The sequence below is a fragment of the Kogia breviceps genome, chromosome 4, assembly GCF_026419965.1.
Source record: "Kogia breviceps isolate mKogBre1 chromosome 4, mKogBre1 haplotype 1, whole genome shotgun sequence".
Classification (NCBI taxonomy): domain Eukaryota; kingdom Metazoa; phylum Chordata; class Mammalia; order Artiodactyla; family Physeteridae; genus Kogia; species Kogia breviceps.
Genome location: NC_081313.1, coordinates 13,745,341 through 13,762,011, shown reverse-complemented (window position 1 = coordinate 13,762,011; position 16,671 = coordinate 13,745,341). Strand labels below are relative to the sequence as shown.

The window sequence follows — 16,671 nt, the reverse complement described above, 5'->3', positions numbered from 1 at the left end:
TCACTGCAATGAGTAACAGAACTCATTCGGACACATTTTGCGCATACTAAAGTTGCAACATTGTATATGGATAAATTATTTTAATGACTGAAGGTGATTTTTAGAATAGATATCAACATGGTAGCGGGGTGGGGTGACTTGTGTTTCTGATGCTTATTTTACTGAGATGATTAAACACATTTTTAGAAGATTCTGAACTTAAACTTCTGCATTGGGTTGCATTAATATACCCCAAGTCAATTAACCTAAGATAACGATGCTACAGATTTAGTGGATAATACGAAATCCCTTTGTGAAACTGAATTCTGGATGTAGTAATGCTTTTATTTGTTCTTTTAACTTTTATGGTCTTTCCTCTTCCATTTTGCTATTAGAATTCCATATTCTTCAAGGATCCCTGATGTTTGAGAAACAGCTCTTAATTTTGTTTTCCTTCTGACTAGTGAATTTATTAGCCCTGTGCCAAGAATGAAAAATCAAAGTTAATCTGAATTTGAGACCCCCTTGCTGTTTCTCTTAATCAGTTATTGATCAGAGTTATGTATCCTTTCCTTGTGTGTCTTTTTGAAATTCCCATAATGAATTTTCTTGGCTGATCAGTGAAATTTAGTACCATAATTTAAAGGTAAAGCAAAGAAGTAAGATCGTTTATTTTAAATAATAGAGTGTGAAAAAGAAGTGAAGACTTTGTGGGAGAATTTTTCTGTCTTGATGTTTTACTTACTTAAAATAACCAAGATTCTTTTGGCTTCAACAGACAGAAAGAAAATAATCAAATTTGACTGGTGGAATTTAGTTTCATTCGCCGAGCAGATACGGTTAGGAAGGAGGATAGTCGACTTATCCCGGCTGCTTATCAGCTGTGCGAATTACTGTTATATTTATGTAAATACCTCTAATTTCTATAACATGTTTTGCTGTGTTTATGACTTCCTCTGGATTTATAGAAACAGTTTGAACCTACAGATTTCGTTACTGGGCTGCATTGTTTTCAGCGAGTGACCCTGAGTAAAACAAGTTTCTGGGTACATACTATTCTTCAGGTCCCTTGCATCTGGTAATACAGCTGCAGGCATGATTAATGGGAGATGTTGTTCTCTGTGCCAGAGGTTAGCTCCTGGAACCTTCAAAATGATCATCACTTAATGTTACAGTGGGCTAAGGCTGGTTGAACACAGCAGTCATTAGTCAGATCTAAGTGCAAAGAACACTGTTTGAAAAACATTTGCCGTAACATGATAGATGGCATATAGATCAATAATTTTGTGCGTATCCTGTACTCTAAAGTATCTTGATGTTATGTGCAACTGTCACATGTTACTTCTATTATTTTCAGTTTTGTCTCCTGGTCTGCAGTGTATGCACCTTTTTTACGATCTTGGGAAGTTACATTCCTGGGGTTATACTGAGCTATCTACTGTGTAAGTATAGTAGAACATTTATCTAATTGATGTGACATATATGGTATCATTTAATGGTCTACAAGACGTTCCACAGTTTAGAAGAGGAGGGATGTGTTCTTGATTGTAAAGCAAGTTGATTATTCTTTAATTTTCTGCTGTACAAAGTTTCTCCTTTTTCTAGAGACATGTTGCTATTTCAAAATTGTAAGAATAGCTGTCAAAAAGCAAGGTTATAAGTGATTCATTTTATTTTAAATTATGTCAGTAAAGCTGTAAACAAGCTCTACTCTCCACCCCCCACAAACACATGAACACTTTTGCCGTTGTGCATGATCTGCGGCTCAAAATATAATTAAAACCACAATGAGACACCATTATATCCCCACCAAAACGGCTGAAATGAAAAATACTGACTATATCAAGTGTTAGCCAGGATATGGTGGGTAGGTAGAATGGTACAACCACTTTGGATAACAGTTTGGTAGTTTTTTAAAAGCTACTATGTGACCGAGGCATTCCACAGCTACGAGTTTTCCCAAGAGAGGTGAAAGCATACACCTATACAAAGACTTGTCCACAAATGTTCATAGTGGCTTTATTTGTGTTAGGCAAAAACAGAAGACAATTCATATGTCCATCAACAAACAGATGGGTAAACAAACTGTCGTTTGTTACCATTATAATACAATGGATTACTACTCAGCACTAGAAAAGTGACGTATGCAACAGTCTGGATAAATCTCAGAATAATTAGATTGAGTGGGAGAAACCAGGTAAAAAAAGAGTTCATACTGTTTGATTCCATTTATATATAATTCAAACTAATCTTTGCACAAAGCACATAAATGGTTGCCTGGGGATGAGGCCGGTAGGGCAGGGAAAGACCAGAGGGAGGGATTAAGAGAAACATGAGGAAACTTTTGGGGGTGGTACAGTCACTATCTTTATCACGATGACAGTTTCTTAGTTGTATGCATATGTCAGACCATCAAATTGTACACTTTAAATATGTGCAATTTATTGTGTGTCAGTTGTAACTCAAAAGTGCTGTAAAAAAGTTTTGATTTCCTGCTTCTCCTAAAAACTATAAAGATCTGGCCCTGCCACCTTTAGATGGGGCAGTCGCTCTCCACCCAACTAACCCTCGCATTTCCCTCGTTTTCTTGCACCAGCCTTTAAAATTTACATTTACCTCCATGTCTTCTAGAGATATTTGAGTTTTCAACTCCTATTTAAAAGGTAAATGGGCAGGTTCCTGACAACAGCAGAGAAATAAACAGTAGGGAAATACAATGCATGCCCTGTGTTGATCTTCATTTCTTTTTGTATTCCTAATGCCTCACACAAAGGGCCAATGGTCAGAGCTCACATCCATTCTCCCAAGTAGAACTCATGGGGAATATCAGCCCTTTGTCTGCCTTGTTTAGGAGGGAAATGAGAAGAGGGCGAGGGAAAGAGAGTGTAATACGGGCAAGGCATTATTCAGACGGTCTGTATTTATCTTTTATCTTCCCAGCAACCCCAAGAGATGATGTTATTATCCCAATATTACTGACGAGAGGCTAACAGATAGTTAAAAACGTTTCTATGGAGAAATGATCATTTAACAAATAAGTAAAAGTTGATATTTTAATCCAGGACTGTTGTCGGGAAAGCATGTAACCTTTGTATAAATTTTGAGGGTAAGAGTATTGAAGGGATGGAGTTATCTAATTGCAAGTCAAAAACCATGACTGTTGGGTTGTGTGTATATAGGAGAAAATGGTTTCATTACAGGGGGAAGAATAAAAACTATGGACTTATTTCACAGAGGCGCTTCCCTAAGAAAAAAAACCCCAATTTGTCCGTAAGGGCACTGAAATAATTTTGTGATATACTAAGATGTAGCCTTTGGAAAGTAAGGGCACTTTCCCTAAACTCTCTTCCTCCTTACCTTGCAGTACTATGTGCATTTCTGTGTCCACTGTTTAAGTGTAATGATATTGGACAAAAAATATACAACAAAATCAAGTCATTTCTGCTGAAACTAGATTTTGGAATCAGAGAATATATTAACCAGAAGAAACGTGAGAGAGCTGGTAGGTAATGTTTGAATTTTATATTCTACGTATGAGATGAGACATCGGCTGGCTATTTATTATGAAATCACCTTTAATATATTTCAGGGTGTTTTAGCCTTCCACCACGTATTATTACAGAAGCAAATCCCCGCAAAGTAACATAGCTTTGTCCTATTTTAGGCTTTTTTTTTTTTTTTTTTGCGGTACGCGGGCCTCTCACTGTTGCGGCCTCTCCCGTTGCGGAGCACAGGCTCCAGACGCGCAGGCTCAGCGGCCATGGCTCACGGGCCCAGCCGCTCCGCGGCACGTGGGATCCTCCCGGACCGGGGCACGAACCCGCATCCCTTGCATCGGCGGGCGGACTCTCAACCACTGCGCCACCAGGGAAGCCCTATTTTAGGCTTTTATGCTTTTCTCAAACATACAACAAATCGACTTTTTAATCCAGATTGTCAGGGGAGAGAGAAAAGGCTTCAACACTTATGTATTTGCTAATTATTTAATTTCCCTAAATCGTTTTCTTTGGGAGTGGACGGTTGCAAATAACAAATGACACAGGTAGGGCTGTGTGTGGGAGCCCTGTAAGAGGGGGCCAGTAGAACAGGGGAAGGAAAAGAAAATAGGAGGAAAACTAATGTGCTCCTTTTTCACTTTTTAACTTGGCCTGTGACCTTATAGATTCTCAAACTAGAGGGAGCGTCGGAATTGTCTCAAGAGCTTATTAAAACTTAGATTGCGGGGCCCGTACCCCAGCGTTTCTGATTCAGCTGGTCTAGGGGAGGGCCTGGGGATTTGCCTTTCTAGAAGTTTCCCAGTGATGTTGACGCTTCCGGCCCAGGGGCCCCACCGTGAGGACCACTGATATGGACCATTGCCTTCGGGAACCAAACAGTTGCAAATACGTGGGCCTTGTTAGGTGCAAACATTTAATTACGTGGAGGTGTCGGAGGATATGAGGAAGGTGGGGTAAGGATATATAGTGGGTAAAATACACGCTGTCTAAGCTGGCCAGGAAACTGAAAGCTTCCAACTTTTTTCCCAACAGAAGCAGATAAAGAAAAAAGTCACAAAGATGACAGTGAATTAGACTTTTCAGCTCTCTGTCCTAAGGTATTTTTTGTTTAGTTTTCAATTTGTTCCTGTGTGGTTTGACTGTAAATTTATCTAAATGTACCAAAACTGGAATGATATTCTTAATAGACTCCTCCTGTGTCTCTAAGATGATTGAACAATATCGAAAGGAAAATGTTTCAAAAGATTCCCCACGGAAGTTTGAAATGTGTCACTGGTATTTATATTAACACAGATTAGCCTGACCGCTGCCCTCAAAGACTTGTCTGTGTCTGACACAGACGTGTCCGAGGTCTCCTGGACTGACAACGGGACCTTCAACCTTTCAGAAGGATACACTCCGCAGACGGACACTTCTGACGGTATGCTCTCACTTCTAGACGCTCTGATTTTTACAATTACGAGTGCGCACAAAGGTATTTAATCTGTCAACTGCTGACTGGATACACAACGTCTGGTACATCTACACAATGGAACCTCACTTGGCTATAAAAATGAAGTACTCAACGTTTGCTACAACATGGATGAACCTTAAACACGTTATGCTAAAGTGGAGGAAGCCAGACACACAAGTCCACACATTGTGTAACTCCATTTCTATGAAATGTCCAGAATAGGCAAATCCATGCAGAAGGAAAATAGATTAGTGGCTGCCAGCGGCTGGGGAAGGAGGGAATGGTGGGTGACTGGTAATTAACACGTTTCTTTTTGGATGATGAGAATGTTCTAGAATTAGATAGTGGTGATGTTGAACAGCTTTGTGAATATATTAAAAAACTTAATCATATACTTTAAAAGGGTAAATTTTATAGTATATGAACTGTATCTCAAAAGCTATTTTTTTGAAGAGTATGAGAAAAACATCTAAGCTAATCAATGTCCAAATCTGCCTTTATTTTGAAAACAAATAATTGATAATGAAAAAACTCAACTTCTGGAATATCTGGTGGCATTGCTTATAGCAGTAATGGGACGGGGGAGGAGAGAAGCTAATCCCATATATCCAGGGCTAGTCCTCATTAAGAGGGACTGAAGCATGGGCAAGTTTCCCAAATCCAAAGCTGATTCTAGGGTTTCTCATATACTTTTTTTTTTTTTTTAAACTAACTTGTTTTTCTTCCAAGTTAGTTTAAAAAAAAAAAAAAAAAAAAAGGTTTCCCTGGTGGCGCAGTGGTTGAGAGTCCGCCTGCCGATGCAGGGGACCACGGGTTCGTGCCCCGGTCCGGGAGGATCCCACGTGCCGCGGAGCAGCTGGGCCCGTGAGCCATGGCCGCTGAGCCTGCGCGTCCGGAGCCTGTGCTCTGCAACAGGAGAGGCCACAGCAGTGAGAGGCCCGGGTACCGCAAAAAAAAAAAAAGCTTTCTTATCTTTTATAATTAGGTTAAGTACAATTTAAAATGAAATTTGAGACAAGTCTTGTGCAATAACTTTTGCTAGTCTCATTGGATTATTTCAAGTCATTTTAACAATATACTGAAAATATAAGCAGGCTATAATGGAGGATTATGAATAACTTATTTTATATGTGTCTTTATAAGCAAGACCACACTTTCTTTTTCTAGAGGAAGGAAGAAGGCTGTGTACTGTTGAAAAAATACAGGTTTGGAGATTGGGAGACCCAAGTGTAGCCTTGCTTTTGTCATTAATTTTACTGTATGACCTTGAACAGGTGACATAATTTCTGTGGATCTCAATTTCCTCATCTTTAAAGTGCATTAGAACAAGAGGGTCACTGAAGCCCTCTCAAGCTCTACAAGCTGTAAATACCTACAAGACCAGGAAAACAAACCCTTTGTTCTTAAGCATCCTATCTCAGATTTACACAACAAAGGGAGCCACAATAATCGAACCCATATAGAAGGCTTTCCATTAATTAAATTGAAGATTCCAAAGAGTTACTGAAAGATTTTCTGTGAAAAGTGAAAAACAATGAAATCACCGTCTGCCTACTAACCTGACATTGCTTTCAAATGTCCCAAATCTTAAAGCGTTCCTGTATATATTCAGGACCTATGTTTTGCTAAAACAGTATGGTTAATTTCAGCTATATTCATGGAAAGCTAAATGTTTCCATAAGCTCTTAGGTTGAATATGGAATAGAAGGAACAATAGCTTCTTTTAACTCATTGCTTTAAACAAACACAGTTACAGATACTCAAACAGATCTCTATGAATGAAAATGCAAAGGCTGGATAACAGTCACCATCTGCTGGACCAAAATCTATGAAAACGTCCAATTGAAATATTTTTTATTTTGGATTATACATATCCACGTTGGCTTAAGCTAATCCCTTCCCCAGGAGCAGGATGAAATTTTGGTGAACGTTTAATTTAAACTCTAGTCAGAGGCCCAAGCTGACATTAAGACAGGTTGAATAGTAAGTCATTACACACTTTTTGTGTTTAAGAGGAAAGCTAAGGCCATCGGGGGACATGTAGTATTTGTGTGTACTTGTGGAGAGACTCGTGTCCCAGACTTGGGGGGGGGGGGTCTGATGGGAGGCTAGATGAATGCCAGAGTGATTCAGAGGATTCCAATTAAAAGCAGGCATCTTTTAGACAATTCTCTGCTTTCAAAGTTCTTATGGTTTATTACAGGGTCTTATAAACCTTTGACTTTCTATTTTTTGTATGTCTGAGACAGTCAAGGTTTAATCAGTCACTACTTTATAACTTAAAAGTTGAATCGTAAAAAAAAATTTATTTATGGTGCTTAAGCATGAACTTCTGTTCTGCATTTCACAGATCTTGACCGACCTAGTGAGGAAGTTTTCTCTCGAGACCTTTCAGATTTTCCATCTCTAGAAAATGGCACAGGAACAAACGATGAGGATGAATTAAGCCTTGGCTTGCCCACTGAGCTCAAGAGAAGAAAGGAGCAGCTGGACCGCGGTCCCAGACCCAGCTCCGAGAGGCAGGCGGTGGCCGGCCTCACCCTTCCTCTGAGCGGTGACCAAACCTTCCACCTAATGAGCAACCTGGCTGGGGACGTCATCACTGCCGCGGTGACGGCCGCCGTCAAAGACCAGTTAGCAGGCGTGCAGCAGGCACTGTCTCAGGCCGCCCCCAGGCCAGGGGAGGACACAGACACGGAGGAAGGGGATGACTTTGAACTACTGGACCAGTCAGAGCTCGACCAAATTGAGAGTGAATTGGGGCTTTCACAAGACCAGGAAGCAGAAGCCCCGCAAAGTAAGAAGGCTTCGGGCTTTCTTTCAAATCTCCTCGGAGGCCATTAGTCTGGGAATCAGCTTGTATGACAGAGCACAGATAAACTACCAAAAAATTTCGAACAAGCAAAAAAAAAAAAAAGAAAAAAAAGGAAAGGAAACCTTTTTGAACCGTGAGCTTTACTGATTACTTTAGAATGTTTTTGGCCTTTTTTTCTTTTTCCCTTCTGCAGTGAGTTAATTGGATATATATCAGCCGACACTGATAGATGGTTATTTCTCATAGTTATTTTTATGTAATGCGCATGGAAATGAACTTTATATATATATGTATATATATATTTACTGTGTTGTCAGAGTTGACTATTAGAGGTTGTTTTTAAAGCAAAATGAAAACACCCAATTCTTGAGGGCCTCCCACTAGTATTCCTTATTTTTTCTTCACAATTCATTTTTCAAGCATGCAAAAACAGTTTATTGTAACTCGCTGAAATATTAACAGTTAATTGTGAAACATGCTATATTGGCTCCTCTGTTCCTAATGCTTGGAAACAGTCAAAAAATTTTGGTAGATTTTGATGTAAGACAAAAATGATCAAGGTCACTTTGGCTGAAAGACTTGGGAGATAACTATTAAAATTCATTTCCTAGGAACAATTTTGAAAATACATTTAACTACGTTGGATGGGCTAGTACATCTCCATGTTATTTTTGCAGTTACAGACTTCAGGCTTCCTTGTAAAGGGCGTGCTCCAGTGACTGCCAGCTCTAGTCTTGCAACAGGTGGTATTAACCCATCGAAAGCAAGTAATCAGATATCATGTAGACGGTGGTTTCGACGTAAGCAGAGATCGGGCTGTGCTTTGTTGTTCAGTTGTCATATATTTGTGACAGGGATGTTGTGAGTGCAGGTCTATTCTGCCTGCTCAGAACTAGGTTAAACCTCAGCTTTCATCTTATGGAAAAAGTCTCTTAAAATTGTGAAACTAGTTCCTGGTATGTTCTATGAGTGATGTGGTCATCAGCCGTAGAGAAACAAGAACTGTTTTTGTAGTCTGACTCTCCTACAGGAGAGAAACTTGCTTGGTTTTCAAGTGTATTTATTTGCCATAGAAGTCTAAATCTGTAATCTGTTTCTTCTTAGGAAGCTAGAATATATTTTTCCTTTATTTTAAACTTTTTAGATCACTTTTAAGTAGCCAGATTTCACTTAGGTGTTTAACAAAGGACTAAAGAGCAGAAATCAAGCTAATTTTGTTTTTGTGATAGAAACTTTTAAGTGTTGAGGGACCATGTCAGCAACTACCAACCATCTCTTCAATCTTCCGGTACAGCTGGCATTTTGACAGATGCACACAGACATCTGAGCCCCTCAGAAAGGAAGGATAATCCAAGAATATAGGAAATCTGTGGTCCCCTCCCTTTACTTTATCCCTTCCCTTATATGTCTAAAGAGTAATGATAGGTCATCTGACATTTTAATGTAGCATCTCTTATTTATTTTTTCTTTCTGAGGTATTATAATATGTAGACTGAATTTTGCCAAATATTAAAGGGAGAGAAGTTACTGCAGACTCTGAACACTTGCTTTTCGTGATTGACGATGCTTCTATGTCATTAGTGCCTCTTGACTGTGTTTGAGTCCTTTACTGATACAAAGTGAGCCTGTGCCTTCATTATCTTGCCCATTTCGGTACAAATGAAAACCTGGTGTTAGATCTGTGAACTGTGTGGGTTTGCAAGGAATATACCTGAATTCTATTTCAGTAAGAGTTTCTGGACATGAAGAAAAATACAGTCACGTATTTATAAAATAGTTTGTTACCAGTTTTTTTTTTTTTTACGTGTGTGTTTCTTCACTTAAAAAATATTCGTAGCCATGAAGTCAGAAAGTTTAAAGGTCTTTTCAGTTTCTTCATTGAGGGGAAAACGAGAAGTTAAATAACTTAAGCAATTAAAGAATGTGTTACAAGTCACTGGACAAGCTTACAAGGAGATAAACTCACAATTTGATGGCATGAACAGTAAAGCTAGAATCAAATATTATAAGCTATAAATTAAAAGGGGTTTGAGGAGGTTGTTAGGGTAGAAAAATGTGTTACAGCCCTATGGTGCAGACATACCAGCTCTCTGTGGACAGTAGGATTATAACCACACATGCACTTCTGTAGTATTTGTTCCAGAATATATGTGGCTATAAATTTACACAATGTAATAATGGGACTCTTAATACTATCAAACGTAGGGATGTCAAGGGGTTTCGTTTTCTGTGTGTGTGTGTGTGTGTGTGTGTGTGTGTGTGTGTGTGTTTGGCGGTGGGTAGGGTGGGGGGAACATTACATATAGTCCTGTTTCTGGCTTTAAGATGTACTAACAATAAACCCTGTGATTGATTCAGTACAGTGGGAAACTACAGATTCCTTACCATGAGAGTTTATGCAGTCATTAAAATGTGAAGCATGGATATTTCTTACTTGTGGAGGAGCTGTAGAAAGATGTTTTGTTCACTTCCTGTAGGAAATGCTGAGCAAAACCATACAATGCGAAAAGCATACACCGATCATGCATTTTGATCTGAAGCAAGCAATAAAGCAGGGCTGAAGTTCAAGCTTGTTTTGGAAGGTCAATCCAGGCTTAAAGCAATATTTATATTCTCATTCTGACCATCTTTACGTTTTTTCTACCCTAAAAATCTTCAGAAGTGATTTTTAAAAACTGCTCCCTCCCCAATTTAGTAAAATGTCAGGAAAAGAAACTTTTATGAGGTTTGGCAAAATGGCAAACATCCTCAACGTATTTTGGCATCTCACTCTTACATTTGAAATAAGTGCCACTTTATTCCTTTTTTAAAAGTGGCAAGTGCCAGCATACTACTGATTTTAGGCCAGAAGCAAATCTACACTTAAGAAAAAAAGCGATTTAAAAGTTTTCCTTTTCTGTTTATACCTGAGGTTGATGTAGTTCCTTACACTGCTCTGGCTATGTCAGTTATGAGATAAGAAATTATTTCGAAAACCCTTCCTAAACTACTACCATGTGTCCCAGGTCATGTGTATCATGATGAAGACAGTCTCTGAACTATATTTTTGTATATTATTCCTCCTTTTCCACTGAAGCATTTAAGGTAGGATGGGATGTCAGAATTATGAGTTCTGGTTCTGATGTTAACATTAGGACCCTAAGACACAATGTCAAGTCACACAGCATCTCAAACCACCACCTCAGTTTCACCAAACTTAAAATTAGGAAGCTAATTCCTGTCCTCTCACACAGGGATGTTTTGAGAATGAATGAAAAAAAAAATGTCTGAAGCATTTTCGGGGGGAAATAAAGCTGTAAAAGATAAAAGATAAAGATAGTGATCTTTTTCCTATTTCAGCTAAGCCATCTTTTTGAACTTTAAAGAAAAGTCAATCAACAAGAACCTGCTTACAAAAGACTCTAAAGTTCTTTTAATGGGCCTAGCATGGTATTGGCCTCATAATCCAATAAATCCTGTAGAATAAGAGGATAGACAGTGTTGCCAAATTGTCTGTTATTTCATTTGACTCTGAAACGTGTAAGGTTCTACATCAGTCACTGTGAATGGTTCTAACACTTCCTGGCTGTGGGACTGAAAGTCACCTAACATCTGTACTTGTTTCCTTCACCTATAAAATTAAGATAAAGCACCTGCCTCATAGTACGTTATAAGGATTAAATGTCTATGACTGGGGTTGGCAAACTACCAGCCATGGGCCAAATGTGGCCTGCCACCTGTTTTTATGGAATATTTAAAAATATAATTTTCTTTTTCTGGACTTCCCTGGTGGCGCAGTGGTTAAGAATCTGCCTGCGAATGCAGGGGACATGGGTTCAAGCCCTGGTCTGGGAAGATCCCCCGTGCTGCGGAGCAACTCAGCCCGCGAGCCACAACTGAGTCCACATGCCACAACTGAGTCCACATGCCACAACTACTGAAGCCTGTGCGCCTAGAACCCGTGCTCCACAAGAGAAGCCACCGCAATGAGAAGCCCGTGCACCGCAACGAAGAGTGGCCCCTGCTGGCTGCAACTAGAGAAAGCCTGCTTGCAGCAACGAAGACCCAATGCAGCCATATAAAAATATTTTTAAATAGTTACAAAAAACCCAGAATATTTTATGACATATGAAAAATACATGAAATTCAAAATTCAGCATCCATAAAGAATGTTTTGTTAGAAGAGGGCCACACTCATTTATGTACTATCTATGCATCCTTTTATGCTAAAACAGAAAAGTTGAATAGTTGTGATGAAACCATAGGCCTACAAAGCCTAGTATATTCACTATGTCCTTTTATAGGAAAAGTTTGCCAATCCTTGGTCTAATACGTAGAAAACACCCAGTTACAGTTAGGGTCCTGTGTAATCCTCATGACTACAATTAAGTGGTATTAAGAGCTTTTCTCAGAAGGACGGGGTCAAATAAATTGTCCAAAGTCACACAACTACTAAGAGCAAAAGCCAGTTTGACCCCAAAGCCTATTCTCTTTCTAATATGTCACACTACCTAATATTTTTCATTTTTTAAAAATACATTAAGAATGATCATGTTTATGGGCTTCCCTGGCGGCACAGTGGTTAAGAATCTGCCTGCCAATGCAGGGGACACGGGTTCGAGCCCTGGTCCAGGAAGATCCCACATGCCGCAGAGCAACAAAGCCTGCAATCCACAACTACTGAGCCTGCGAGCCACAACTACTGAAGCCCACCTGCCTAGAGCCCATGCTTCACAACTAGAGAAGCCACCGCAATGAGAAGCCCGCGCACTGCAACGAAGAGTAGCCCCTGCTCACCACAACTAGAGAAAGCCTGCGTGCAGCAACAAAGACTCAATGCAGCCAAAAATAAATAAATAAATAAATTTAAAAAAAGAATGATCATGTTTGTAATAGTTTAACAGAATTTCACTAAATATTAAAGACTGATTTTATTTGACTTAGATTAATTTTTCTTTTTTCAAAGAATCCACAAATAAGCTGATCCAAACTGTTTTAAATGCTGCAATAACCAGATTTTGCTATAAATTTCAATCCCTTGTTAAGAAAACTTTTGCATATCTAGATATCCAAAAACTAAGAGGTAGTAAACTGTTTTTAAATTGTTTATTAAAAATCATAATGCTTTACTTAACATTTTTATGAACATAGAAGTTGTAAATCATTTAATAAATGTTTTATATTCTATATTTATTACCCCCATCAGTTAACTTCAACTAATCCAATCACCTTCATACTTTTCCCTTTAAAAATCAAGTTGCCACTGCAATATAGGAATGTGGAAAGTAGTATCAACTGACTTAAAGGTGACCTTATTAGTTTTTGTCTTAAATTTTGTAATTATCAAAGATCACCGTCCCAGTGACATCCAAGCTGAAAAAGAACATCATCGTGGGTACTGTCACTTTTACAGTGTGTAGAGTAACTTCAATAATTTGGTAAGTGTATTAGTTTTTAAGAGCTATGTCACAACAGTATCCAGAAGGAACCCTAATTTCCAGTATTTTCAAAGCTAAAATTTTCCATGGGCAGACTCAGTTTAAATTCTTTGGAAGAATGATTAATTTGGTAATAAAAATTCTTGATAGTATTATCAGCAGAGTTTAGACACATTAACATAATACCCTAGATACGCCATGGAGAAATTTAACTCAAAGGTCTCTTGGCCAAAGGGCTTGCATTTACCAAGGACCTACTGGCTATAGACTGCTCGTTTCTGATATTTCTCCAATCAGTTACAGATACTGCTGCTGGATCTATTCAAGGTCCAGTTCTATTCCTGATGCCCATAAAAACTGAAACACTCTTGGAGACCCTACTGTTCACCAACTGAAAAATGAACAGCAAACTCTAGAATTCAACTCTTTACCCAATGATACCTTAAAACTTTTTAGTCTTCTTTCCCGTATCTTTTGCCTCAAGAAAACTGACTTGTAGTCTTCCTAAATATGTCCCTTATTTTCTCTTCTAGGTGCTCCCGCCCCCTTTTCACTTGCAGATGAAGCCCTCATTGTCCCTTCTCAGGACCCACCCATCTGAACTGTCAACTCCTAATGAAAACTTTTCTCATCTCCCTAGCTGATGCCATTTTTCTGTTCTAAATACCCAGTGCCCCTTTCTTTGTATTTCATCTTACTTGATCCCATCTTTATTCTTAGTTAATTGTGTATTTCTTACCATCCTTAACAAATCAGAAAAAAATCTCCTTGAAGACAGAGATGTTTTAATTTAGAACCAGTAGGATATTATATATGAGATATTGTGATTTATAATAAAATAGATATTTGGTCTTTGTCCCATTCTGGACATGGAGCTCCTAAAACCCCTGGAAGGTCTTAAGTGATGAGTGATAAAGGGTGTCTTTTGTTATGCTGATGAGGTGACTTTTGCAAAGCCCTTAGGTAGCCTAGCAGAGATGGTGTCACAACCAAAACTCCAGAGGGAGAGAATCTCTTGTTTGGGAACTTCCTGACCTCACCTTATGTGTCTCTTCATTGGGTCGGTTCATTTACATCTTTTAATATCCTTTGTAATAAACTGGTAATCTAGTAAGTAGACGAGTTTCCAGGTTCCTGGGAGCTGCTGTAGTAAATTACTCAAACCTGAGGAGGGGGTCATGGAAACCTCTGATTTATAGCCAGTCAGAAGCACAGGTAAAAACCTGGACTTGGCATTGGCTTCTGAAGTGGGGCCAGTCTTGTGGGACTGAGCATTTAACCTGTGGGATCTGACTTCATCTCCAGATAGAAGGTGTCGGAACTGAGTTGAATTTGAGGACACCCAGCTGGTGTTGGAGAATGGCTCGGCAGTCTGGAAAAAACACCCATGTTCCTGGAGACAGGGAGCATGGGTGAGAGGTGATAGGAGATACTGAAAACCAGTCAAAGGAATTTAAACTTCTTCTATGGTCAACAGGTAACCATTCTTGAACACAAGTAGCGACACAAGAGGAAACATGGCTGAGAGGAATTAGTGTGATTATGTCTATGTGCTGTATGGTAGAGTAGGAGGAAAGAGAAGTCTCTCCAGGACACTGCAGTAGAATTGCAGCCTATGGGAAAATTACCATGGTGGAGAAAACAATGTCCCTTTGAAGAGGAAAAGGAAAGAATCCATGGAGAGTTCAAAGATGCTAAAATGGGTCATGGAAATGGATGAGAGGAGGCAGGGAGGAAATAATGACCTGAAGAAGGTACAGATGCTTGAGGAAACATATGTGAACGATAACTGGAAAGAGAAAACAGAAGTTCTTAATATAACCATTCTCTAATTTTAGAGAAGCTTGAAAATATACATTATTATGCTTATCCCTGTTGAACAAATTACATTTCTTAAGATGGGTATCTGTCCAGAGGACTAAGCTATTTTAAAATATTTTGTAATCTAAAAATCAAGTTTTCTGGAATAAAAATCAGCAGACTTAACTTGCACTACAAAAGATGTGTTGAACAAATACTGAACAATCCATGTGCCAGGACTGTTCTAGCTTTGGGGTACACAGCAAGGAGAGGCGTCCCGGTTCCCATGGAGCTTGTAGTCTGGAGGTGGATCACTAACCTATAATGGGACTGACTATCCTGGTTTGCAAAAGATGGAAAGGTTTCCTGGGATACAAGACTTTCAGTGCTGAAACTGGAAAATCAGGTAAAAACAACAAATGCTAGTGGTGGCCAATTTCCCAAATGGTCCCCAAAGACAACCCATTCACACCCTTACAAAATCCCGCCCACATTAAACAGAGCTGACTTTCCTAAGTAATGGCTCACAGTGGAAATGACCACGTGTGACTTCCAAGGTTAGGTCATAAAAGACATTGCGACTTACACTTTGCTTACTTTTGAGCCAGTAACCATGTTATGGGGACATTCAAGCAGCCCTAGGTAGAGGTCCACTCAGTGAGGACCCCAAAGCTCTTGCTATCAGTGGGTAAATGAGCCTCTTCCAAGGGGATCCTCCAGCCAGAGTCAAACCTTCCAACTGAGGTCAGACCTTCACATGATCAGCCCTGTCCCCCTGCAACTTCATGAAACCTTCAGGCACGTAAATTTCCGTCTTACAGAAATGGAAAGAAGCAAAGTTTGTTGTTTTCCTGCTAAATGTTGGGGTAATGTGATATGGAGTACTAGATGGCTAGTACAGTGCTACTGGGGAAAGGTCTGCTTAGCAAAGACTGATGAGTTGGGGTAGGCACTACTGTGAAAAGAGGGTGTGGATAGGCCCCTCCTGTAAACGCATTTGGGCAGAAACCTTCCAAGGAAGGGAGCAAGACAGCAATAGTCGATCCACGCATAACAGTAAAGGACTTCTGAGACTTGGTATGCATCTGAGACGAAAGATGCTCACTTAGCCTTGTTAGAGCAACATCAAGTGTCAGTGTGACTGAAGTGGGGTGAGCAGAGTGGGGCAGGGGGTGTCACAGCCGGCCAGAAGGAGGGGTAGGGCCTCCTAGAATAGAAAGGCAATCCCCTTGGTCAGTTTGGGCTGCTATAACAAAATATCACAGACTGGGTGGCTTATAAACAACAGTTTTTTCTTCTCACAGTTCTGGAAGCTGGAAGTCCAAGATCAGGGTGCCAGCATGGTCCGGTGAGGGGCCTCTTCCTAGTCTCAGACTTCTTATTCTATCCCTTTCTGGGTCTCTGAGGTCTATGTGCTCAGAATCTAATCACCTCTCAGAAGTGCCACCTCCTAATACCATCACTTTGGGAATTCGTTTGTCAATATATGAATTTTTTTTTTTTTCCTTTTTGACGGGGGTGGCACAAACATTCAGACCAGAGCAGGAATGTGTTTGTACTTGATTCCCAGTCAGGGGAAGCCACTGAAGGTTTTCAGCGAGAAGAATAATGCGACTTAACCTACGTTTGAAAAAACGTCGGTATCTTCTTTGGTGCTATGGGCCGTTTGGATTTGAAACATGAAATGTCCAATTCTGAAAAAGGACGGAC

At 39.6% G+C, this 16,671-nt stretch overlaps 1 protein-coding gene across 3 annotated transcripts in view; it reads left to right on the top strand.

Moving 5' to 3' along the window:
• The window catches only part of RETREG1 (reticulophagy regulator 1), a 125,217-nt gene extending 115,699 nt beyond the window's left edge, over positions 1 to 9,518 (top strand). For 2 of the 3 annotated variants that reach the window (XM_059061936.2, XM_059061937.2), the window contains 5 exons: positions 1,337 to 1,421; positions 3,344 to 3,481; positions 4,509 to 4,573; positions 4,770 to 4,896; positions 7,280 to 9,518. In XM_059061936.2, coding sequence (XP_058917919.1) covers positions 1,337 to 1,421; positions 3,344 to 3,481; positions 4,509 to 4,573; positions 4,770 to 4,896; positions 7,280 to 7,773 — 909 coding nt within the window. In that variant the 3' untranslated portion in view covers positions 7,774 to 9,518. The remainder of the gene's footprint in view (positions 1 to 1,336; positions 1,422 to 3,343; positions 3,482 to 4,508; positions 4,574 to 4,769; positions 4,897 to 7,279) is intronic. The other variant, XM_067030811.1, reaches the window with a different exon arrangement.
• The last annotated feature ends 7,153 nt before the right edge of the window (positions 9,519 to 16,671 follow it).